General features: G+C 36.7%; 1 protein-coding gene across 4 annotated transcripts in view; it reads right to left on the bottom strand.

Moving 5' to 3' along the window:
- LOC128579623 (rho GTPase-activating protein 15-like) overlaps positions 1-27,013 on the bottom strand; it is a 100,286-nt gene that overhangs the window by 60,783 nt on the left and 12,490 nt on the right. For 2 of the 4 annotated variants that reach the window (XM_053581602.1, XM_053581603.1), the window contains exons 2-3: positions 25,039-25,100; positions 13,980-14,067 (exon numbers count right to left, since the gene is read on the bottom strand). In XM_053581602.1, the coding sequence (XP_053437577.1) occupies positions 13,980-14,067; positions 25,039-25,100 (150 nt within the window). Of the gene's footprint in view, positions 1-13,979; positions 14,068-25,038; positions 25,101-27,013 lie in introns of those variants that run through there. The other 2 variants (XR_008378227.1, XR_008378226.1) reach the window with 1 other exon arrangement.

A 27,013-nucleotide genomic window follows, 5' to 3' on the forward strand; every position in this document is an offset into this window, starting at 1 on the left:
CGCCTCCACCAGTTAAGGATAATCTTTCTGACAGTGATGAATGGGATGTGGTAGATGAATTGGCCAAAGAGGATGAGGAGAATGAGGAGGATAATTTTATTGATCACCGCCGCGCCTACCCAGCAGTTCGCATTCCAATAACAAAGCCTAGACCGGCTTTACGGGCTCCACATTCTCGTGTGCCTCCTTGCCCCCCCGCGCCGGCCGCGGGTTTTCAGGCGGCAGTACGTGAAGCCCGCCAGCAGGGTGATTTTACTTTCGCTTTCCCAGTACGTTTTCCTACTGATGAAAGAACGCCGCCAGTCTGGGAGCCTTTGTCGTTAAAGACACTAAAGGAACTGCAGCAGGCTGTTCGTACATCGGGAGCCTCTGCCCCTTATACTTTGCAAATTGTAGAATCAATAGGTAGTTTGTGGCTTACTCCTTATGATTGGCAACAAACAGCCAAAGCCACACTTTCTCCAGGGGATTATATCTTATGGAGAACAGAGTACGAAGATAGATCAAGAGAAAGCATTACCCAGCACAAGGGTAAGAAAGCACAGCCAACTATGTCAATGCTCCTAGGGACAGATGAGTTTGCTTCTACAGAAAATCAAACTGCACTGCCCCGACAATTTTTGGAGATAGTTAGTCATAATGCGGTTGCCGCTTGGCGCAAACTTCCTCCTCCAGGAACCAAGAGTACCACTCTAGCAGGAATAAAGCAAGGTATGGAGGAATCTTATCCTGACTTTATTTCTCGCTTAGAAGAAGCCATTACTAGAATGCTTCCACCATCTGAGGGTACCACATTATTGCTCAAGCAACTGGCTTGGGAAAATGCTAACACGCTGTGTCAGGATTTAATACGCCCTGTCAGGAAGACAGGCACATTACAGGATTATATTAAAGCATGCATGGATGCCTCACCAGCAATCGTACAGGGGATGGCGTTTGCTGCAGCAATGCAAGGTCAGAAATTCAGTTCATATGTTAAAAATGCTTTTAATAGAGACCCCAGTAATACATGTTTCAGCTGTGACCCCCCGCACACTGTGCCCACCTGTTACAATTGTGGAAAACCGGGTCACATACAGAAGGATTGTAAGAAATTTACTAATAATAGAAATAATGGGAACAAGACTCGTGGACTTCCCCCGGGTCCATGCCCTCGTTGTAAAAAGGGCAGACACTGGAGAAATGAGTGTAAATCTAAGTTTCATAAGGATGGGACCCCCTTGTCAGACAAGGGCGCTAATTCCACTGAAGGCAACAAGTCAAAAAACTAGATGAGGGACATTCTCCCAGCCCCAACCCCAAGGGAGAGCTGGCTGCGCTTACTGAAGTGCAGCCTGGCTTACAGCCTTCATCTACATTAAACTGTCTACCCCCTAAATTTACTATTCATGACCTCCCACGAGGAACTCCTGGCAGCGCAGGTTTAGATCTTACCAGCTCTAAAGATGTAATTTTATCTAAATGGGATGGTGTCACTCTCATTCCCACTGGTGTTAAAGGCAAATTATTACCAGGCACGGTTGGTGTTATATTAGGACGCAGTTCTAATTATGATAAGCATTTTGAAGTTGTTCCGGGAGTAATTGATTCAGATACTGAGAACACCATTAAAGTTATGGTCAAGGCCTTGGTTGAGACCACGCAGATTCATAAAGGACAGAGAATTACTCAATTACTGTTATTACCATATGTGCCACTCCCCAATTATCACTTACACGATGCAAGGGGAGAAGGTCAGTTTGGATCCACTAATCAGGATTGTGTGGCTCTTATTCATGACTTGTATGATCGACCAATGTTAAAAATAAAAATAGAAGGCAGGCCTATTAAAGGATTAATGGACACAGGAACTGATGTAACCTGTATTACAGCCTCTGACTGGCCAAAATCCTGGCCAGTTCATAGGACCGGTTCTTCATTGATTAGTTTGGGTTCAGTTTCTGGTGTTATGCGCAGCACATCTTTTGTAGCATGGGAATACAAAGACAAGAAAGGCTACATTCAACCATATGTGTTGCCCTCTCTACCCTATACCTTGTGGGGCAGAGATCTTTTGCATGTTATGGACATGAAGTTAGTTACTGCTGATCAATTAAATAATCAATGTTTTTCATAGGAACCACTGCAGAGAACTATGCCTGTAAAATAAAATGGTTAACAGACACTCCTGTGTGGGTTAGTCAGTGGCCCCTAACAACGGAAAAATTACAGGCATTACAAATTTTAGTACAAGAACAATTAAATAAAGGACATTTGGAGGAATCCACCAGCCCGTGGAATACTCCTGTGTTTGTTATCAAGAAAAAATCTGACAAATGAAGACTTTTACAGAATTTAAGAGCAGTGAATGCCATTATGAAAAACATAGGTACCCTTCAACCTGGGCTCCCGTCTCCTGTGGCAATACCTGAAAAATGGTCACTTATAATTATTGACTTGCAAGACTGCTTTTTTACCATTAACTTACACCCTGATGACTGTCCTCGCTTTGCATTCAGTGTTCCTTCTCCTAACCTACGGGAACCATTTAAAAGATATCAGTAGAAAACTTTACCACAGGGCATGAAAAATAGCCCTACATTATGTCAAAAATTTGTGGCCGCTGCATTGGCAGCACTACGTGAGCAATTTCCTGGTACTTACATTATTCATTATATGGATGATATTTTATTGGCTCACCCACAGCTATCACAAGTACAATTTATCTTGGAAAGAGCTATAGAACAATTGACTAAGTTTAGCTTGGTTATTGCCCCAGAAAAAGTTCAAAGAGATAAGCCACTTAGTTACCTGGGACAATAGATTCATTCAAATTACATCACACCACAGAAAGTACAAATACAGAGAGATAAGTTACAGACACTTAATGATTATCAAAAGTTATTAGGAGAAATAAATTGGATTCGGCCTTTCTTAAAAATTACTACAGGAACTCTTAGCCCTTTATTTACCATTTTACAAGGGGACTCAAATCCACGTTCCCCAAGACATTTGACTAAAGAGGCCTTGCAGGCTTTAGAAGTCGTTGAGCAGGCTTTAACCCAAGCCAGGTTTAAACAAATTAATTATCAAAACCCATGGTCTTTACTTATTTTTTCTACTGAGTATACTCCTACAGGCTGCCTATGGCAGGAAGGTATCTTAGAATGGATTCATTTACCACATGTTCAAGCAAAAATCGTTGCAGATTATCCATACTTAGTTTCATTATTATCAGATACAATAATTTTGTTCACGGATGGTTCCTCTACGGGAAGAGCTGTAGTTTTCAACCCAGGTCTGTCTCCTCTCGTTAAGGAAGTAGCACAGGCTTCTGCTCAGCAAACAGAATTGTGGGCTTTGATTATGGCTTTTAATAACTTCAAGCAGAAGTTTAACTTATACACAGATTCTAAGTATGTTACTTCCCTTTTTCCAGCCCTCGAAACTGCTCTCCTAACAGGAGCCTCAACTATTTTACCTTTACTAAAGAAATTACAAACTTTAATTCAACAGAAGAATAATCAGTTTTATATTGGCCACATAAGGGGACACACAAATTTACCTGGCCCTTTGGCCCAAGGAAATGCCACTACAGATCTTTTAACACGTACTATAGTGACATCAGTAACTGAGGCTGAGGAAAGTCATGCTTTACATCATCAAAATACTAATGCATTAAGAAAAATGTTTCAAATTACCAGAAAACAGGCAAGACAAATAGTCTTGAAGTGCAAGACATATCCTCTTACTCATCATCCTTTAAAATTTGGTGTCAATCCTCGGGGTCTTCGCCCCAATGTATTGTGGCAAATGGATGTTACCCATGTACCAAGTTTTGGAAAATTAACTTATGTACATGTCACCGTGGATACTTTTTCTCATTATATTTGTGCCTCTGCAAGAACTGGCGAAGCTTATAAGGATGTTGTACAACACCTGTTTGGCTGCTTTCAGCAGCTAGGTGTCCCTCTTCAACTAAAAACAGATAATGCTCCAGCTTATACCTCACGAACATTTAAACAGTTCTGTGTACAATGGAAAATTGCCCATTCTACAGGAATTCCTTACAATCCTCATAATCAAGATATTGTAAAAAAAACTAATCAAATATTAAAACTACAGATTAAACGACTACAAAAGACTCATAAGTATTTCTCTCCTCACCATATTTTATCTCATGCTCTATTTGTTCTCAATCATTTAAATGTTAACTCTAACAATCAAACACCAACATTAACTCACTAGCAGCCCAAGTCAGCCGCTACATTCCCAAAAGTGCTGTAGAAGGACTTATTATCGGGCCAATGGAAGGGCCCCGATATATTGCTAACCTCGGGACGAGGCTATGCTTGTGTGTTTCCCCAGGATGCCGACTCCCCCATCTGGATTCCAGACCGACTCATCAAACCGGCTCCCCTGGAAGATCAGACGCAGGAGGCGACGCCTGCAACAGATGAAAAACCTGACGACACAGATGAAGAAAGTGAAAGTATTATCGAGGCCTCCCAAGATCACGTGGACACAGATCAGAACCCTAGTGAAACAAACTAAACAACTTGTCTTATCACAAAATAACCCTCTGACTCCTACCATGTATTTTATAGCTTTTCTCTCACTTATATCTACTCCTATAGTAGAGAGTGCTGCATATTGGTCTTACATTCCTAACCCACCACTACTCCATCCGGTGGGTTAGCTAGATCAAGACCCTGTTAAAATTCTAACTAATGACTCCCTCCGGTTGGGAAGACTACAAGACTCAGAGTCCAGAAGTCATACTATGGCATTCATTAACTTTACTGGTAAAGCTAATTCAATGCCCATTTGCTCTACCCTGAGAGACAAAACACCTCCTTTTTGTTTACCTACTAGTTATAGAATGTTTTTAACTGATGCCCCGGATCCTAATCATGCAAAAAAACGTTATGTTTAGAAGTATGAGTTACAAACTATTGACACACCAGATTATAATGAAACCTGTTTGTCAGTGAACTGGCTTCCTATTTCCAATTGTAAAGAAAAATATAAAGATAACAATCAATTCTGGGAATCATCTTTAACTAAGACACCTACTTGACTTTCCTGTAGGTTCCCAGATACAGCCAGTAAACATGTTCCCACAAACTCACAAACAATTATTTGAAATTATTCACGTACTTCTTATACTGCTCATGTATGGAATTATGGCAAATATAATTCTTATCAATGGCTTGGTGCCCCTCAAACCATACGACGATGGTTTACACCAGGTTTAGTTAAACCCATATGGATTACCCAGAACAAAAATAAAAGTCAAATACATTATAATTTATTTAGACTTGTTGCTGCATCCAACTTAATATTAGAGAAGAAACCTGATATGGCTAAGCCCATACCAATATCAGTAAGAGTTTGTGTTAGATATCCATATACTTTACTTTTAACTTCCAATAAGTATTTAACTATTACACAGTTAAAGAATTCTTATCATATAACTTGTACTACATGTAAAGTAACTAATTGTCTCACTTCTACTGATTTGTTTAATGAAAGACTGTTTAATTCTATACTAATTGTTAAAAGACCCTCATATGTAATGTTACCTGTAGACTTACAAGATGCTCCATGGTATGATAACTCTGCTTTACAAGTTTTACATACTGTTAATAAATTAATTCGACCAAAGAGATTTATAACAGCATTAATTTTAGGAATTTTAGCTTTAATTTCTATAGTAACTACATTTGCAGTAGCTACAACTACCTTAGTGCAGGAAGTACATACTACACATTTTGTCAATTCTTTAAGTAACAACATTACCTTAGCCTTGATGACACAAACTAGTATAAATAATAAACTTAAAACAAAATTAAATATTTTAAAAGAAGTAGTATTAACCTTAAAACAAGATATTAAATTCATACAACATAAACTACAGACTAAATGTCACTCAACCTTTCAAGCCATCTGTGTTACACCTTTACCTTACAATCTTTCTACATCATGGAAGAAAACAAAGACACATTTACAGGGTGTATGGAAGGACAATGACATAACTCATGATTTACACACCCTCCAGAAAGACATCACAGCCATAAGTGAAGCTCATCTACCTACTACATCTCTAGATGCATTGGCTCAGTCACTGACTAACAATTTCAAGGCTTTAAATCCCTTAACTTGGATTCAGTACATTGTGTTTATAGTCATCATTGGATGTCTGATATTCTGTATTGTCTTACTGTTACCATGTCTCCTTCGTTGTGTGTTTTCCTCCATAAAGGCTGTTCGCCAAGACCTCTTTGAATTACGTTTCATTAACAAAAAAGGGGGAAATGCCGCACCCCCGGCATCTAGCCGTGGTGAGGTGGCGCTGTCCGCGTTGTAAAACGCATGGGTAGGTGGTCTGTGCTCCCCGGAGCGATACCCCCAGTCCCCCTGGTATGCGACAGCAGCGCAAAAGTTGCCTAGCATACTTTTTGATGAACGTAATGACTCACGAGGTGCGGCATAAAAGCCTAAGAAACCTTTACCCTGAAACCTGTTTGTTGAGTTGTATGCCTGATTGTTACCTGATTGTTTTAAGGAACCAAGAATAAACATAATGACTTACTGATCCAGAATTAAACATAGTAAGAATATCTATGGAGACTCAGTGTCTCCAAGGGGGACGGTGCAACAGCACGTCCCTGCCATAAATGTCAGTGAATTGAGACAATGCAGGAACAGCAAACAAGATGTTCCATCTAGATATGTGCTTTTACCACCCACAGCCACCCACGACTCAAAAACTTTCCACATACTTTTACGCTTCTACATTTCATATATTTCTTAGCACTCCAATCATTTATGTAATTCACTTATATAAACTTTTAATCATAATAAAAACAAATAATTTATGTTATTATTATTAATGTTAGCAAATCATTAGAAAAGAGAAGCTTCACATTTTAAAGAAAAACTTTTAGAGCATTTAGTAGATAAGGAGAAGTGAAAGACTAACTACTGATAACCAACAACCTTTGTTCCCCCTTGCGGGCAAGACCCCTTGCGGACAGGACATTGTGGAAGAAGAACAGTTGAATACTCACGTCTACAAAGTTAGATAATAACTTGTAAGGATCAGCAAGTTGTAAAAATACCTTTTGTAATTTGTAATGCTTTGTCAAAAATGTATAAATACCAATCTTAAAATTCAGTAAAGTACAGCTGCTTTCTTCATCACTCGTGGTGTGTGGCAGTCTGTCATTTCATCCTGCGTCGACCTTTTCAACCAACCTGTACTGTTCACCCTGAGCACCCTCGGACTGAGGCCCATCGACCGGCGGTCCGCGGCACCTAACAGAATAAGGGAACAAGGTTCTGCCTGAGATTTCATTAAAAAAAAAATGGACACCAAACATTAAGCTTTTCTCTTTCTCCAATCCCAAGTGAATACAAAGAATATAAAGAAGACTTTCTTGGTAGAAGTACAGTGTTTAGGAAGAAAGAAAAAAAAAGAAGGATAGAAGTGAAAAACAACATGGTCCCTGAGAAGTTGTAGCACAGCTCTAGCCTTCTTATTATGTACGTATAACCTGCAAATTTTATTCTATTAACTTAGATTGAAGTAATCAGTTACTGGTAATGTCCTAGGCTTCTTAAGAAAAAATGCAAAATACTCTGTAGAAGGATACTTTCTCAGGGAAATTCCTATGATAATAGTTGAATAAAAATGATCAGCACACAGTCAAAGATAACCAGACATACAAGAAACAAAGCCTCATTAGTAAGAACCAGCAAAAATCAACTGAAACAGACTTCAGATGTTAGTATCACAAGACATCAATTATAAAACAACTATGTCTCCAAGTTTTAACAAAATAAAGTCTTCAAAATGCTTGCAGGAAACAATTAACAATCACATACTAAGTTCAAACAAAGAAACAAATGTCTAAAAGTAAACATTGCAAGAATTAAAATCAAATCCATATTGCATATCACAAAAAGAGACTGATATAAAGACCTGGAAGATAAATAAAGATAAATTACTTGCAATGCAGCTCAAAAAGAGAAAAATTTCCCAGAAGAGGACTATGGATTGGATTGATGTGACACCCAAGCAATCCATTTGTTCCAGATCCCCACTCTGCCATTTATCACCCCTCTTTGTGTGTCTCCATGGCCATCCTCCCCGACCTCACTATAATTTTATTTACCCTTCCCCTGCCTTTGATTTTTTTTGACACATGTATTAAATTCACCAGAAACCTGAAAAAAAAAAAAAAAGAAAAAAGATATGACAAGGAAGGGTATAAAAAATTTGAAGAAACATTTAATGTAGGTTTAATTTGAAGCTTAGAAGGAAATAAGAGAATGTAAAAGGGGATACATTTGAAAAAACAATGCTTGAAAATTTTCTAAAATATATTAATGACATCAATAAACAATTTCAGAAAGCATAACAATCTAGGCAGAAAAAAGTAAAAAGATATTGATGTCTCTAGGCATCATCCTAAAACTGTGGAAAAATAAAGATAATGAGAAAAATATTATGAGCAATGAGAGAATAGCAGTTATGTTAACAGATGACTTCTTGATTGCAATAATGGATGACAGATAACAGTAGAATGATATTTTTTGATGAGCTGAAAGAAGTGACTGCCAACTCAAAATTCTATACCCAGAGAAAATATATATTTCCCAAATGAGGGAAAAATAGAGATTTTTTTCAAATAAGCAGACACTAAGATACATTTCTAACATAAGACTCTAAATATAAGAATTTCTTAGAATACACTTCAAGCAGAAGGAAAAATAATTCTAAAATGCAAGATTAAGATTCAGGAAGAAATAAATAACAAAGAATGCTGTAAACATTGAGCAAATATAAACCTACCTTTACTGTATAAAAGAGAATAATGTCTAGTGGTGTTAAATTAAAATGCTAGGCAGCAATACCTTAGGAATGAGATAAATGAATTAAAAATATTCTGAAGTAATATCTTGGAAGAAAGTAAAGGATTTGACTCACTTTAGTCTTTGATATGAACCAGTGTTGTAATCCTAGGCTAACTACTAACAGAAGAGAAAAAAGTATGTCCCTCCCAAACTAGCAGAGAAAAACATGGAATGATGGAGTATTAAAGGGCAGAAAAAGCAAGACATACATGGCAAAAGAAGAAATAAATACTATAATTATATCTATATAAATTAAAAAACAGACTATATTAATATTTTAAGGGATATAGATATAGGTGGAGAAATATTAAAAAAAACAATAAAATAAGGAATAAAATGCAAATAATCTTCCTAACTCCAGAGAAAAAGAAGAGGTGGTGACGATGGCAAAGGGACAATGATAGAAATGGGGCTTCTAGAAGGTTGAGAGGGTTTATATCTTGTTGTGGGTGGTGCTGATGTAGGTAACTGAGTATTAACTGTTTATATTTACATAGGAATTTTATACATTTTACTAAAAATTATTTCTACATTATTTTATAATATTTGTTTAAAAAATTTAGTAAGTTATGGATCAGAATATGTATATGTGTATATATACAAAAGAAAATCTATGAGAATGTGAAAACTATCCTTTCCTTCACAATCCAGGAAAACTATATCTAGGGACACTGGCAGTCCTCCTCACTGGAGGGCTAGTCAAACTCTGAATAAAGTTTGTCCTAATTTGAGATAAAGTGGGCAAAATAAAACTATGTATATAGATGTATAATTTCATGTCTTGAAAGAGATGTGTTTATTCTGAGATTTTTATCCTTCCTAGATTTTGGATTGAGTATTTTATAATGTCCTTTCTGTTATAAAATGGTGATGATAGTAGGTGGCAGGTTACTATGTAGTGTCCTTACTATAAAAACAAAACCAGAAGAGGTCGGTCTGCTAGCTCTTTTAATAGACCACTGAGGAATAAGAGCCTATAATTCTCTAATCTACACATACCAGTGAAGTGATTCTGTGGTTATTTCAGGGGAAAGCTGCTTTGGATAAAAATGTGACTTGGGTATTGTAGAGTGAATGTTTGTGTTCCCCTAAAATTCATATGTTGAAATTCTAAACCCCAATTTGATAACATTGAAAAGTAAGCCCATTAGGAGATACTTAGGTCATAAAAATAAAGACCTCAAGAATCAAACTAGTGACCTAATATTAACAGACGTAAAAGTTTTCTCTCTCACTTTCTACTGTAGAGTGAGGATACAGTGAGAAGATGGCTAAATGGAAACCAGGAAGCAGTCCCTCATCAGACACCTGATTTGCTAGGTGCCTGTACTATGAGAAATAAATGTCTGCTATTTAAAACAACCAGTTGGTTGCTGGTATTCTGTTGTAGAAGCTCTAAGAGAATAAGACAGATATGAACTAAAAGAACTTCATTCAGAAAGAAGGGAGCCAAACATGGAATGTGGGATCATTTTGTAATATGCTATATTAAATGTGAAAACAGTAAGGGTAAGAGTCAAGGGAAGAAAATAAGGGCTCTGGGAAACTTCATATAGACATGCAGGAAGTTATATCTAGGGCCCCAGATGGACAGATGGCTTCATTTTCCGTATTAGTGCTCGCATATGACATTTTATGCTGCTTACGCATATACATTTTCATTTCTGGAGGCTGTGCGTTATGTAGTCTCCATAATTAAATATGTCTCTTGTATAAATATCTGAATCAGCTCAAATGAAAAATTAATATAGGGTAATAATATGTTCTAATTATACTATATCATGTACCATAGAATATATTTACTTACGTATTTTTTTTTTTTGAGACAGAGTTTCACTTTGTCACCCTCAGTACAGTGCTGTGGCGTCATAGCTCAAAGCAACCTCAAACTCTTGGGCTCAAGAGATTCTCTTGCCTCAGCCTCTCAAGTAGCTAAGACTACAGATGCCTGCCACAACACCTAGCTATTTTTAAAGATGAGCTCTTGCTGGTTCAGGCTGGTTTGGAACTCCTGAGCTCAGGCTTCCAGAGTGCTGGGATTACAGGTGTGAGCCACCAGCCCAGCCAACATATTTATTTATTTATTCATTTATTATTATTATTATTATTTTTTTATTGGGGATTCATTGAGGGTATAAGAAACCAGGTTACACTGATTGCATTTGTTAGGCAAAGTCCCTCTTACAATCCTGTCTTGCCCCTAAAAGGTGTGGAATGCACCAAGGCCCCACCCCCTCCCTTCTTCCCTCTCTCTCCTCTTCCTTTCCCCACCCCTACCTCCTTTCTCACTCTGCTCTCCCCTTCCCCCACCCCTACCGTGTCCTTAATTGTCATTAATTGTCCTCATATCAAAATTGAGTACATAGGATTCATGCTTCTCCATTCTGTGATGCTTTACTAAGAATAATGTGTTCCACTTCCATCCAGGTTAATACAAAGACTATAAAGTCTCCATTTTATTTTAAATGGCTGAATAGTATTCCTTGGTATACATATACCACAGCTTGTTAATCCATTCCTGGGTTGGTGGGCATTTAGGCTGTTTCCACATTATGATTAATAGAGCATAATTATTTTGTAGTCATTATGTATTTTTATTTTTATTAATTAATTTCATCTCTTATTTTTTCTGTTGTCAAATGTCACCATTCTCATCTTACAGGTGAGGAGTCTTAAGTTCAAAGAAGTGAGCAACTTTGTCAGCTACTAGAATTATATCCCTGAGGTCCAACTTCAAAACTCTGCTCTAGCTACTTTGCTGCTTTGTTTCACCACAGCATTAACATTCAAAGATCATTTGTATAAAGATTAAAATGTCATTTACTCTTTTAAATCACCTTCCTAACTCACTCAGGCAACTTCTATCAATCCCTTGGAGGAAAGGACAGACTTTCCCAGAAGCACAATTAACAACACCAGGACATGCATAAAGGGTTGCAAGAGAAATTCAGAAACTTGGGCATAAATCTCATCCAAAATAAAGCCACAGCATCTTTAATCAAAGCCTGGCAGTCATCATTATCATTTCTCTGAGACTAGAACTGGTAATGTGGGCTATCCCACTAGGCCTTTAATACTTGGTTAGAAACGAATCCAAGAAGTTGACTAGCAAGACAATTCCAGCAGTACAAACATGAATCGAATCTGTAATTCTCTTCCTCGTTACCACAAAACAGTTAGTTCCTGCCCTGAATTCACTTTGAAGACAATGAATGCTTTGGAGAAACTGTACAAAGCATTGAAAACAGGGCCAAAAGTAATAAATACGGACTGCCAAAAAAACGTTAACCAATTTCCTCTATAAGTCAAGTCTATTGTCAATTTACAATAATTCTGAAGGTTGAACTAGAGGGATGCAATTAGTAAGCTAACTTGCAGGGTTTGCCTCCAATCTAAAAGGGAGTTTTCTTTCACCTGTATAAAATTAAACAGCTGGTAATTATATCTCCTGTTAGGAAGAGATTAAAATAATAAAATAAAAATAAACCAATGCTTTACTATGGAATCTAATCTCTCCCATTATCCCACACATTCACATAAACTCTCCTCCCAGTGGAATTCTTTTCACTCAGCAGGATGAAGATCATCTTCTCAGCAGCCTAACTCAGCAAGGCCAGCCACTTTCCTTCCTTCCTGACTTCCCCTTTAGAACTTATTCAAAGGGAAGACAAAGGACCTGCAAGTGGATGGGAGTTGTTTTGTGCCTGGCCCTTAGGGGTACTTTATTTTTCTTAAAAAGATTATGTCAACCTTCTTGTAGCCAAAAATAAAAACAAAACAAAATACTAAAACAATTTTCTCAGGCAGTTTGAATTAAAAATACAAAGAACCGAGATATATTTTTAATTTATTCATAATTAGTTTACAGATTGGCCCACACTGAGACTCCAAAATCAGCACACCACCTGGGGATAAGGGCTATTGCAATTATCAGAAGCAAGCCAAAAGCTACCTTTTGTTCTTGCTAAAATCTTCTTAAAAAAAAAAAAAATCTTCTAGCAAATGATTTTCTATTTCCTATTTAAAGAGGATTACATAGCAAACACAACAGTGGCTGGAGAGCAAAGAATTTACCATCGTTTTATTACCTGCCAAATATAAATTAGTTTATTGTGGTTTACTCCTGCCAGGCGACCCCTCTCCTTGTCCATCAGGCCAGTGGGCTATGAAGTCCTTCCTAAACAGGAGGCTGTCAGTTATGTTCCCTGTCCACTGTCTTCTACATCGTACAGTGTCTCTTGGCTCGGGTAGCAAGGTTGTGAGCTTGAATTGGCCCCAACAAATTGCCTCCACTTGCTAGCTATCACTGTGAAATCTCTGCAGGCATGTATGAGGCCCTCCTCCAGGTATAATGAAGAAACCCTACTAATTTCACTTTGTAATAACTACAGGATACAGAAATTATATTTGCTCCATTAGATGGAATCACAGAAATGTGGAGAAAGGTTAGCTTTATATAGTGAATGTCACAGTTAGACTAAGGAAAAAAATCACTTTGTTAACGTAGAGTGTTTCCTCATTGGTAACACCCTACATTAAGGTGCCATTTATGAATAGTTTATTATTATTTATTAATGTCTGAAGTACTTTATAGCATGCTAGATAACAACTTAAATTCATGTGTTAAAGATGCACATACATGGTTTAATACAATTTATGTCTTATTCTTTAAAACAGCTTCCCTTGGTATCATCCGTTAAGCATTTATTACTAATGCATTTTATAACATTCTTTATAATACATTATTTGAGCAAGTAGCTACATTTAGTGATCATTTCATAAATAAGAATAACATATTTATAAATGGCACCTTAATTTGAAGTGTTACCTTCACATTACTATATAGCTGCTCACCATTCATCTCATTTTGTGATTATTCTCCAAATGCACCACTTAATAAAATAGACACTAAGTTCTATTTCCCTTCATCTGATTAAAAGTTTATTGAGTCATTTTCTCCATCTGATTTCAGATGTTGGTAGCTTGGAAGTTTTAGTGTGATTTCTGACAAAACCAAACTTTTAGTACAACGATATTTCTGAAAAGATGATTAACAGTAGAAATAGAGAATTATTTACCGTATTGGACAGAGCCTGTTGTTTGGATTCTTTGTAAAATTCAATTTTTCTACTAGAAAGAACAATCCAGGAAGTAGACCAGTTTTTCCTTAGGAAAAAACAAAGAGGAAAAAAGCATTATCAGTTGAAGAAATCATTTATAGATACAGTATGAGCAACATTTGGAATGAGTAAATACCATCGTTATTTTTAAGTAGTCTTCCTGGAAGTATTCTCTTTATTAAAATCTATAGGTGCCATGAAATTTAGGTGACAATAAAGACATTCTGTAATTACTGAAAAGCATGGTCTTTATAGTAAAAATTTTTCAATTTATAAATCTTCCTGAAATCTTTTCCAACTACTAAAATTCCTATTTTTATGTAACCATGTGCCTTGCTCTCATAAAAAGTCTATATTTCTACATCAAGCCAAAAATAGCAAAGTAAAATAGAAATCAGAATCCCTTCTTTCATTTTGTCTTCTCTTCATTGGTTTAGTATATTTCAGAGGATGAAAAACTAACCAGCTCATATGTCATTGCTTAATTTAAAATATTTTCATAATGTTGAATCTCACTGGAAATCAAAGAAATGCAAACAAACACAGAGGCATACTTTTTCCCTCTTTGCCCATCAATTTGTCCAGGATTAAAAGGAATGATAACATCTAGGGTTAATGAGAGTATAGGAAATGGGTTCTCTCATACCCGATAGGTGGGAGTATAAACTGGTATGTCCTTTCTGGAGTGCCATTGACAATATATTTTTAAAACAATCTTTAAAAATATGCATATCTTTTGCCTTTACGTGTTCATTACTATTAATTTAAATTTATTCTAAAGAAAAATATCTCACTCATTGTTAAGGCTGTATGTTTAGAAACAAATGTACATCATTATTTGTTAATTCTGTACCAAAAATATCAAAAAATAAGAGATTTGTTAAGTAAATTGCATATGGTAGATTCATATAATGAAATAATGAACCCTACACTTCAGAAGAATACTGACATGGGAAGATTTTAATGCAAACCATAATGCAATCTACAGTCCAAAACTCCATGCTGTGCTGTCTTCGTCACCCATCTGAAACCTTTCTGATTATTATTATCATTTTTAAGGAAGCAGGAAACAGTTTTTTGAGGATGAGAAAGGTAGGCTTACAGAGTAAGAAAGTTTATAAAGTGGGATACATTCACCATGGACATGAACAGGCCTCCATTACTAGGGAAAGTAGGCAAAGAGGCCCCTTCTGATCATTAATTCCATTCATTAAAAGACAAGATATTGCTTTTTCAAATGTGCCTCCATGACTTCCTTGTATATTACTTATAATAAATTTTAAAATATTTTTAAAATTTCATTCTCTCTTATCCCATTAAAAAAATAAGTTCCCAAATGGTAAAAACAATTTCATCTTTATAGAGGTATCCGCAGTTCCTAGCATACTGCCTTGGACAGAATAGAAACACAATATATATTTATTGAATTGGTGAGTGCACTTTGGCATGGAAAAAAGTCTGACTATGATAATACTTAAATCAGGTAGTAAAATCATGGCTTTTTCTTTTCCTTTATATTTTTTGGTGTTTACCAACTTTTCTACATTAAGCATACATTATTTGTACAGTTAGACTATGTGTGTGTTTGTGTTGTGAAAAGTATTCTTTTTAGATGACAAAGCATTAAGGAGATTAATATACATAAGTTTCTATCCATTATATCATATTGCTGCAGCTTGCTTTGGCTTAATATTAACTTTAAAATAGTTGAATTCAACTTTTAAAATATTTACAGAAAGATTTCATTCGGGTCAATAGAAAACCCCACAAACATATTTTTTAAATGACCATTCAACAACTTTGTGTCATTTATTTCCATTTGTCTCTTAGAATCTAGGATCTTGATGAAAAGACAGCTTTGATTCAGCAAGGTTAGTGTTTGCAAGAATTAGGTTGCTCTTACACGTCTGACGCTTTTTTAACGACGCGTCATTGTGTTATTATAAAAAAGAACAGGATAAACAGACACACAAGAAACACAATGTGTATTTTCCAACATAGGAATACAAACATCACGTTCTTGGATCCTCTTGTCTTTAAATGAAGAGTCAATTTTTCAATTAAATAATGAAAAGATGTAAAGAAGTAACACAGGAAGAAAATCATATAGGTGTTTTCTTCTGCCCTACTGCTCATTTCTCCTTTTAGGTACCGGTAGCTGCAAGGTGAACTGAAGGAGCCATAGCTTTCATATGCTACAGGTTGTAATATTACATGGCCCCAAATAGCAGAAAGAGAAACGTTAGAAAGACTGCTGGTCTAGTCTGGGCATCTTCTGTGAGCATCCTTATTTTATTATTTTAACCATATGTGATGAGAGAGTATGGAACACCCTCACACATGACGAATCCATATTTAACCTGCCTGTTACATTTCCCACTATATTTTTTATCTTTTGGCAAGGAGATACTATACCTTATTTGCGTCCTATCTATAGTAAGTCCTGGTTAAATGGTTTTGATTTGAATCTGTTTCAGATGTTGATCGTTTATAAACTTTCTGGCAAAACTTCTCCTTCCTTAAAGTTGGAACTGGAACTGGTTAGAACTAACGTTGCATGAAATTCAATTATCTCATTGTTCTTGATTAGGACTTTGAACTGCTGTGAACTGTGTTCTTATTACGTGAACAGAAGAATGAGCTGGAGAGGGTAGGAACCACAGGTCTTGGAACTTTAGTAATATAAATTGCTTTGACACCTTAAATACAGTGCTATTTCTTTTTGTGTTCGTAAACTGTAAACATTATCTTTATCATATTAGAATAAAAGTGAAAGCATTTAAATCTATTGCTTGGAAAGAATGTCATTTCAAAATGAAGAATAAAATGCTGCTGACAACCTTTTAGATGTCCTTCTTTCATTTCATTTCCCCCCATGATTTCTTTTAAAATAATAACTAGCATAAGTTATTTTGAGTTCCTACTGTAAATTTGATCATTTAGCATAGGTTTAACTTCGCAATCAAAAAATGATAAGGTACGAATAATGTCCTTATTTACTAATGGACGAAAATGAGGATCAGAGAGTTTAGGTGATGTACTTAAGGTCATACCTTTATATTTATAGTTAAACCCAGTCTTTCTGACTCCAAAACTTATAATCTGTTCATTACTTTTTTAAAGGGTGAAGCAGTACTACCTTAGTTAAGGATATTGTCAATGTCAAATTTCAACATAGTTTGGGTTGAAATCATTAAATCATAAAAGTTAGTGTGCACAGCCTGTGACAAAATATCAGCCATCTGAATTCTGTCATTAGCTAATTTACCTTATTCTTATTAGAAAATTAGGGGAAAGACTCACCACTCCCAAGCTCTCTTCCCTTAGAATTAGCACTGTTTCAAGGAGTAGGACCACGTACCGTTTTATTCCTCATAAGAAATCAGAAGTAGGTGTATGTTCCTAACTGGGTGGAACCTGTCTCTTTCCTACAAGGGATTATTCTGGTCTCAGTAAGGAACAAATCATCTGTATTCGGTAAGGATCATAAAACCAGAAAGGGAGTCAAGAGCCTGTAGTCTAGGAGTAGCTGAGACTTCATCTAATGGGAACAACTTTTAACCTATGACTCAAGTCTGACCCTTCCTCTCTGAACAAAATACTCTAGCAGCTTGATCATTGTCCATACAATATCTGTTCAGTCCATTCCTCATTCTGATATGTTTGACTAATTGTGATGGAATAGTTCTTAGGATCTCAGCGGAATGGCCTTTTCACTCAGTTACTTAACACAGTGAGACACTGTCATCCCTGGAGAGAACATGGGAAGAATCAGTTGGCAAGATTTTGCTCCAAGTGAAACCTTTAATATTTTCCATATGCAACCAAGTAACTATAGGTGACTGCTATTCAGTGTATTGGGTGACACCTCAGAAAGTGAGTAACTTCTGTAAGCTTAAAGGACTTAGCCAGGACAGGTGAGTCTAGCAGTTTTGGATAAAATTTTTCAAATAAACCTTTCTAAAATGAAGTTGTTTTTAGAATAATAAAAGTTCGTCTAATCCCCCAGTCTCCCTGCACCCACAAAGAGAGACACCATCTCTGGTCTTTTAGGTCCTTTCCAGGATGGGGCACAGTATCTGACCTTCAGTAGTTGATCATTAAAGGTTTTTTGAGTAAAAGTACAGGTATATATGGATTTTCAAATTTCAAAGGGTCATGCATCAAGATTTTTCCTGCTCTGTGTTGACTATTGTTTACCAACAAAGACAAAGAAAAAAAGAGAAAAAAAGTTAAATTTCCCTTCTTTGTTCTTTACTATTTTAATACAGCACTGCTAGCATTCCTTTTTTCCCTAAATTATTTAACCCTGAACATTTAGGCTATTTTTCCAATATATAATTCTAGTGGCTCATCCCTGAGCTTCTTCCAAGGGTCTTCCTATGTCTCATACCTACACAAATACTATGAGCTTGCTTTGGGCCCCATGGTGTGCCACACATGGCGCCTGGTATTCTATATGAATCATGTAATTTAATCACTAAACCAGTCATAAGTACCTGCTAAACATTTACAACATGCTAAACACAATTCTCAGGGCTTAAAATATTAAGGAAAATAAGAGATACATAAAAAACTTTACCTCTAACTATAGAAAGATGGGAAATAATCATGGAAAGAAATAATCCTCCAAATAATTTCAGTAGGTGGGCTTAACCTCATATTATGGATGAGAAAACTGAAGCATAGGGATGTTGCATTCTCACCAAGGGCAAAAAAGTCATAAAGATGGGGTTCAACCACCAAGCCTCCTAGACCCTGAGGCCCCTGCTCATTCCAGCCTCCCCAGAGAAGGTGGCATGCAGCCCACCCTTCAGTTGTGCTCAGCTTGCCTGTGTGGGGCCTCAATGTAGGAGCTAAGAGAGGGAGTCACAGAACTGTTTCCAAAGAATTGCCAGACCTTCTTTCTCCCTTGGAGCAAAGTCACTCTTAGCTTGACCTGGATTGTCCCCTGGTGTTGCCCTGCAAACCCTTTATCCCCGCCTGCCATCCATTCCATACCCAGTCAGGTCCGCACATTTCATCACAACTTGGAGAGCATTCTTTTCTATTTTTTCACAGGAAGAGATAAAAATCAAGCTGTGAGATAGATGTAAGGGGTAAATAAGACATACGGTTCAAAAAATATCTAATTTTAGTAAATCCAAAGTCCCATGAATAAGCGAGGCAGTCCCTGGTCTCCAGACAGATTTATAGGAAATCAGGTAAAGGATTAATCCTAGTGACTCGGGGCAGGAAACAGATACCAGGACAAGAAATTCAGGTGTTTATTTTATTAATATTTTGACACACAGAAAAAAATCGCATCTCAGAGGGGAGAAAGGTACTGACTACAATTAGGAAGGGGGGAGAACTAAATTTGTATTAGGGCAATTATATACAATTTATGCAATCAGTGGGGCATTTATCCAAGTGAAACCCTTCACAAAACTTTCCTAAAAACAGATCTTGAGTTGTGAAGTTGCAAAATGCCAAAAAGAAAACCAAACTAAACTGAAAACAAACACAAAAAGCACCTATAAAACAATAACCAAAAACTCAGTGTGGACATCAGCTTGACATTCTACACAATGAACACCGGATGGCAGCACATAATAACAGCAACTTTGTCACTGCTCGTCTGGAAGAAAGCTTGATGGAAAACCGCCCTTAAATTTTTCATTGCCATTCTAAGAATCTGTTAGCTTCAGCTCTAGGTTTAACACATTTGCTTGCTCTAAACACCAAAGCTTTATATTCTACACTCACTTCTCTTATGCCTTCTTGAGGTAACAACACATTGACAAACCAAAAAAGCCAGAGGAAAACACACATGTGATTACTTTGCAAATTTTAGCCTCCCCTATTTGGGCCATCTGCCTTTTTTACCTGACTTGGTCATGCTGGATTTGATTTGATTCTGCACCAGTGATGGAAGTGAAAGTGATTTACTCTAGTGTCTCTGACTGATTTACTGCAAAATCACTCTGACACTGTTAAATGTTCAGACTTGTTCTCAAACTAGTAGGTCTAGGAATGTATTTTCTCTCTCACATTCTAAGCTTCTTATGATTTATGACTGCTAAAAGGTGTGTTAAAGAGACAGTGAAGTATAAAGGACACACATTTCTGTCAGTGTTGCAAGAAATTGAGAAAGACAGATATAGCCATGAAGCATTTATTATGATCCTGAGCAGAAAATACTAAAGAAAAGATATGTTTGCATTAGGCAGGCACCTTAGTATCACAGGAAGTCCATTCTAAATAACAATTGTTCAAGCAAACAAAGTTTAGGATGAAAGCAGGCACTAGCAGACATAACCACTACACTGCCCTGTTCTGCGTTTTTTTTAATACCCATATTTATGTCCATGTCTTCACTCCCAAGTATTTCTTTCTGAGCAAGAGAACAGAGGAAGAATCTACATGTAATAAGAAGTATGACATACAAAGGAGCCGGCTAAGGAGAAGGACTGACTGGGTGCATAGGGAGAGGCTAGCAGAGCATGTTGAAATAGTGCATTGAAATTAACTTTACTAGGGGCTTGTAGAATTTTAGAGAGGACAGGGTTACTCACAGTTTGGGGGATGGACATCTTTAAATAAATTCCTAAACTTAATCAGAAAAACTGACGTAGATTTTTGATGTTCAAAATTAAAATTGAAGTTGAATGCTGAATATATTCCTTTTTTTTTTTTTTTTGAGATAGAGTCTCACTATGTCATCCTTGGTAGAGTGCTGTGGCATCACAGCTCACAGCGACCTCACACTCTTGGGCTTAAGTGATTCTCTTACCTCAGACTCCCAAGTAACTGGGACTACAGGTGCCCACCACAGCACCCGGCTATTTTTTGTTGCAGTTGTCAAGGTTGTTTAGCTGGCCTGGGCTGGGTTCGAACCTGCCAGCCTTGGTGTATGTGACTGGCATTGTAACCACTGTGCTATGGGTGCAGAGCCGAATCTTGCATATGTCCTGCTTTTAAATCTACCAGTGTGTCACCAAGGAAATGTGTACAACCTCATTCCAAAATAAGCCTAAATGTATGATCTTTTTTGAATGTAAGATACAGCCAAGGAATTCATCTTCCTTGTAGCCTCTCCTGTTCATACTTAGGGATCAGTCAAAATTTCCTTAGATAGAAATAGAAATAATTAAATACGAATAAAAGAGAAAACAAGAAGGAGGAAAATGGAAGATAAGAAAACAGCACAAAGTACAGATAATCTAGAATGGATTTATGAGCAGAAAACGTTGTAGAAATTAATAAAATGATATTTATTAAGTGAAAATTGAAGTCTTTAGTACAGTTGATGTCCTGAGATAAAAAGATAATTTTTAGTCCTTGACTTCAAACAGATGAAAGCAAAAGATAAAAAACAAACATATTTCAATCAGAAGGCAGGACTAAATTCTGTCATACTAAGTCTGCATAAAATAGGAGAAAGGAGAGGTTAATACAGGTGACCAAGACTCTCCATTTGTACAATACTAAGTAATAATAGAGTTTACATTGTATTAATAATTATTACTTAAAACTTGTAAAACATTTAGCCAAGTTCTTGACAGAGTAAGCATCTATTAATATTGCCTATTAACTCATTAAAATTTATAAAAAGATATAAAGATTGTTGAGAAATGTTACAAAGCCTATCAAAGGAAATTTTACATAAAAATACAAATTATACCAAGTATGGTATATTATTAGTTGCTAAATTATAAATGTGATTAAAACAAGATTAAATCATGTGATCAAAACATGATTTTTAAAGTTATAAGTAAACAACATTTTTGGTGTTAGTGATGAAAGTGTAAAGCAGTATGGGAATACAAAATACGAGTCATAAAAAAACGGTCATGTAATTTGATCAAGTAGTCCAAGTTTAGCATTGATCTCTAGAAAATATAAAATAATAATTGATAAGCAGTAGGAGGGTTCACTGTAATTATAAGTATTAGCATAAAACTGAACTCAACTTAAAAATCAAATTTTAAAGGACAGTAGAAATGATTCGGTATATTACAGACCATCAACACGGTAGGATAGCATATGTTATTATCTTGTTGATTATACATACAATATTCAATATGTGAAGTATTTACAATAAAAACAAACAAACAAAAACCACCATAAACTTGTAGGAGATATTTCCAATATCAAAATTTGTCAAAATGTTATCAGAAATATATTAAGAGTTTCCTCAATTTATAAAAAAAGGAAAAACCTCAATAGAAAATAATCAAAGTTTATAAATAGGCAATTCTTAGAATGCAGAATCTGAATGACTCTAAACAGACAAAGTTGTTCAACTGCAATACCAGTCAGCAGAATACAAATAAAAGTGACATTGAGGTAACATTCTATGGCCACCAATTTAGTGAAGTAAGAGAGTAAGATAATGCCGTATGCTGATGAGATTATGGGAAATGAGATCCCTTCTGCACTGCAGAGCAGTTATGTGAACAGGGGCACTCATTCAGGAGAAAGTCTGGCAGTGGTATTCAGTGGATTTACAAATGTACATAACTTAACACCAAGCGATCTGTGCTCCTGGCTATATTACCCTGAGAGTTCCTAACAGGTTAAAAGGACACATATGTGTGATTCATTGAAATGTTGTCTTGGATGGAATGAGTTAGAGGAAGTTTAGGGTTTGTACCTGAGGGACTGGGTAAGTAAAATTTAGTATATAGTCATGTGTCACTTAATGACATTTGGAGAAATGTGTCTAAGCTTAGGTACTTTTATCATTGTATGAAAACCATTGACTGTCCTTATACAAACCTAGATGGTATAGCCCACTACACACCTAGGCTGTGCTATAGCCTATGGCTTCTGGGTTACAAACCTGTACAGTCTGAATATTGTAGACAACTGTAAGACAATGGTAAGTGTGTTTAGATCTGTACCCAAACATAGACAAGGAACAGTAAAAATCAATATTATAATCTTATGAGATCACCGTCATATATGCAGGTCATCATTAACCACAGTGTCTTTGCACAGGGTGCAAAGGGCAGTAATTGGGAAAAATGACCTAGCTTTGAATACATTCGTATACTGTATGACAATGCCTCAGTCAAACACAGACCATATATAGATGTTGGTCCTATACGATCACAATGGAGCTGAAAAATCCCCGTCATCTAGTGACATCCTGTTCATTGTAACATCATTGTACAATGTTTTACCTTTTCCATGTTTAGATATGTTTAGATACACACACACACACAAATTATGTTAAGATTGTCTACAGTGCTCAGTGTAGTAACATGGTAAATGTGTAGCCTGGGAGTGAGCGACAGCCTAGGTGTGTAATAGGCCATACCACGTATGTTTGTGTAAATACACTCTATGAAGTTTGCACAATGACAAAATCACCTAATGACTTATTTTCCCCATGGTTAAGAAACACAGGTCTGTCTAGCACCATAGAAAGATGTCCAAACACTAACGTTGAATGAAAGTAGTAAGAACCATAATGTAATTTACTACACAAAAATGCTTATGCAATACAACACATTCACATACACACAACTACACACTACTTTTAAGGTGACACAGATATTCTGATACATACATATATATGAAAGTGGATTTGATGAACACACATTAAATGCATTAAATTGGAGGTCTAAAGGGGATGGAAGTGAGGATTAGAAACAAAAAATAAAATAAAACCAGTTAGACATCATTCCCAGAGTAATGATAACACAAGGCCACAAACTCAATTCTGTATATCTATGGTGAAAATAAAAAAAGGAAAAAAAAAAAAAAGGAAAAACTAAAATTTGTATAACTTTAAGTGAGAAAAGCTGAAAGAATGCATAATAGTTTACAAATAGATTGAAATAATGAAACTGCCTGCAAATGTTTATATGAAATTAAACTGCAGCATGCAAATTGTACAACAACATATTAAAGTAAAAGCAAATAAAGCAAGTACACAATAGTATACAACGATCACAACTACCAAAAATCATATTCATGTGAGTGGGTTAGGGGAAGGGCCCTATTCTGGTCCTTTGCTTCCTCCTGGCCCTGCCTTCTCAGAGATGTTACAAAGTTTGCTATGGATCGGCAAGGATACTTTACATAACCCCCATGGTAGGGCATCATCTTGGTTTCTTGTAATATCCCTCCCCCCCACCCCCCACCCCCCGTCTTCTTTGCATGAGGCTGGAGAGTAGGATTGACCAATGATGTTACCTCCTTTCTCCCATCAAGCCCCAGTGAAGGGTTGACGTGGGAAATGAGATTAAACCATGAGGATTTTTTTATCCATGCTGTTGGTGAGGTAAGAAAGGGTCCTGATTTACTTATCTAAAAATATAGTTCAACTACTTCATCCTTTAAACAATTGCTCCCCTAATTTACTGTAGGGATTTTTTTTTTCGTTTTTTTCTTTTTTAGACAGAGTCTTGCTCTGCTGCCCAGTCTGAAGCTGAAGTCTAGTGGCCCAATTATAGTTCACTATAGACTTAAACTCCTGGGCTCAAGAGACTGTCCTGATTTAGCCTCCAGAGTAGTTTGCACTACAGGCATATACCACCACTACTAGCTAATTTTTCTTTTTTTGTAGATACAGGGTCTCACTCTTGTTCAGGCTGCTCTCAAACTCCTGAGCTCAAGGAATCCTTCTGCCTTGAATCCTTAAGTGCTAGAATTACAGGCATGAGACACTCACTGCACCCTCCAGGAAATTTTTATGTAATGAAAATAAGTCCTTTTACTCCAAAATCTGTTAATCCCAGAAATCAAGATCCATTGCCTTACTTCCTTTAATTTTTTTTAAAGAACTTATACTTTAAAAGGACAAGAAGCATTTCATATCTGTATGCTCTGTGTAATAATATGTACTGTTGTGCCTTTCTTCAAAAACTACAATTATATTAAAAATAATGTTGATCATAGTGGTAGCAAAAGGGACCAGTCTGTTATCATAGGGCCTTGCTTCCCAAACAATAGCAGTGATACAAGTTAAGGATACAGGAACTAGCATAGTTATATAAAAGTGGGTCAAAGAACTTTTTATTACCTTAGTTTCTTTCCTCCATCTGCAATTTTAGCTTTTTGAAGATAACCTTCTTTTTCAACCATCTGCAAGAAGAATGCATATGTTAAAACTGTGACAAACTCATATGCATTGTTAGTTTGAATGAATCTATGCTTTTCAAGAATCATTGCAGTGATGGACGTTTCCCGTCATAGAACTTCATTAATAATGCACAGATAGCTTATGGGAAGTGCCTGCAAGATCATAATCATTACAAGCCATTGAAGAGACAAAGACATATTGTGAAGAAGAACGTGAAGGATTTGTTGGACAGCAATACACCTTTACTCACTTTTCTTTCTGGGCATCGAAGGCTGTAGGTTAAAAAATAGACTGAAAATGGTAACACGAAGACAAATGTAATGCCTTCTTAATTTTACTTATTGTTCTTGGAAAAATTCTTCCTTTTTTAACATCCCCATATACCTGCTGAGGCTGAGTGTACGGGTGTGGGTCAAATTCAATGGGACCATATAACTTGGCCAGTTGGGTCATGGAAGTGCATTTAAAACACAACAATTCACGTGTCACAAGCAGTTTTCAAGACACTGTTGCAGCACTGCCTCACTGCCTTCTTCCATGATGTGGGATTACTTCTTTTTCCTATTTGTATGTAATATACTGGCTTTCAATGCTAATACAATTGCAACTTTCTTTCTTTCTTTTTTTTGAGACAGAGTCTCACTGTGTCGCCCTCAGTACAGTGCTGTGGTGTCACAGCTCTTAGCAACCTCTAAATCTTGGACTTAAGCGATTCTCTTGCCTCGACCTTCCGAGTAGGGCCTACAGGTGCCCGCCACCACACCTGGCTATTTTTTGGTTGCAGTTGTCATTGTTGTTTAGCAGGTTGGAGCCTGGCTTGAACCCGCCAGCCTTGGTGTATGTGAGCTATGGGTGCTGAGCCACAAGTGCGACTTTCTTAGCGGAAATTCAATAATTCATTATAAATTCACAGAGGGGTTTGTGGCATTCTGGATAAAATAAATGCATGATGCAAATTGTAATGTGTTGATTCCCAGCAAAGTCTAAACTAGGTGTTCAATTACTTTCCCCCCTTTGGTAAACTCTTTATGCGCACACCAGCTCTCTCTATATATATGTGTGTGTGTGCGCGCGCGCGTGCGCATGCACGCGCACACATATGTATATCTTCATGTTTCATTGAGATAAAAAGGATTATATTATGTACTACACCAAATGAAACTTTCTTTTTTTTTTAATTATTATTATTTTTTTATTGTTGGGGATTCATTGAGGGTACAATAAGCCAGGGATCACTGGGAACCACAAAGGCTGTCCACTGCAGGGATCACTGGGAACCATAAAGGCTGTCCACTGCAGGGATCACTGGGACCCACTAAAGCTGTCTCCTGCAGGGATCACTGGGAACTGTTAAAGGCTGTCGACTGCAGGGATCACTGAGAACCACAAAGGCTGTCCACTGCAGGGATCACTGGGAACTGTTAAAGGCTGTCTAATGCAGGGAAAAGTGAATTCTGGAGGATGAAGGCCCAGAGCATGAAGACTGGTTAAGGGGTCTGGGTGGAGAATTTAGGGAAATACTACAATCTAGGTACCAACATACTACAAACACATTCCCCTAAATAATTGTTTATATCTGCCCTTGGAAAATATTACTGTTATTATTTCCAATTCTGGAACAACCATCCAATGTTTCAGAGCCCCTAGGAGTAATGCTGGAATATGGATCAAAGCACTTTGATGTGAGGGCCAACATTTCACCATTGCACTGTACTAGAAGGAGGGAAGTAAGAAAAGTTGGAGAAAGCTGTACAAGTACCGGGAGTAAATCATTCTGTTTATTAGATGTTACTGTAAGTGTTATCGAACAGGAGAAATTTCTTATTTTTTACCTCCCTGTTCTTTAGCTTTCATGCTTCACGGCAACTTGAATTGGCATTCTTCATACTGGAGATCAGATTCCTAATGTTTTTAA

The sequence above is a fragment of the Nycticebus coucang genome, unplaced genomic scaffold (assembly GCF_027406575.1).
Source record: "Nycticebus coucang isolate mNycCou1 unplaced genomic scaffold, mNycCou1.pri scaffold_90, whole genome shotgun sequence".
Lineage (NCBI taxonomy): Eukaryota > Metazoa > Chordata > Mammalia > Primates > Lorisidae > Nycticebus > Nycticebus coucang.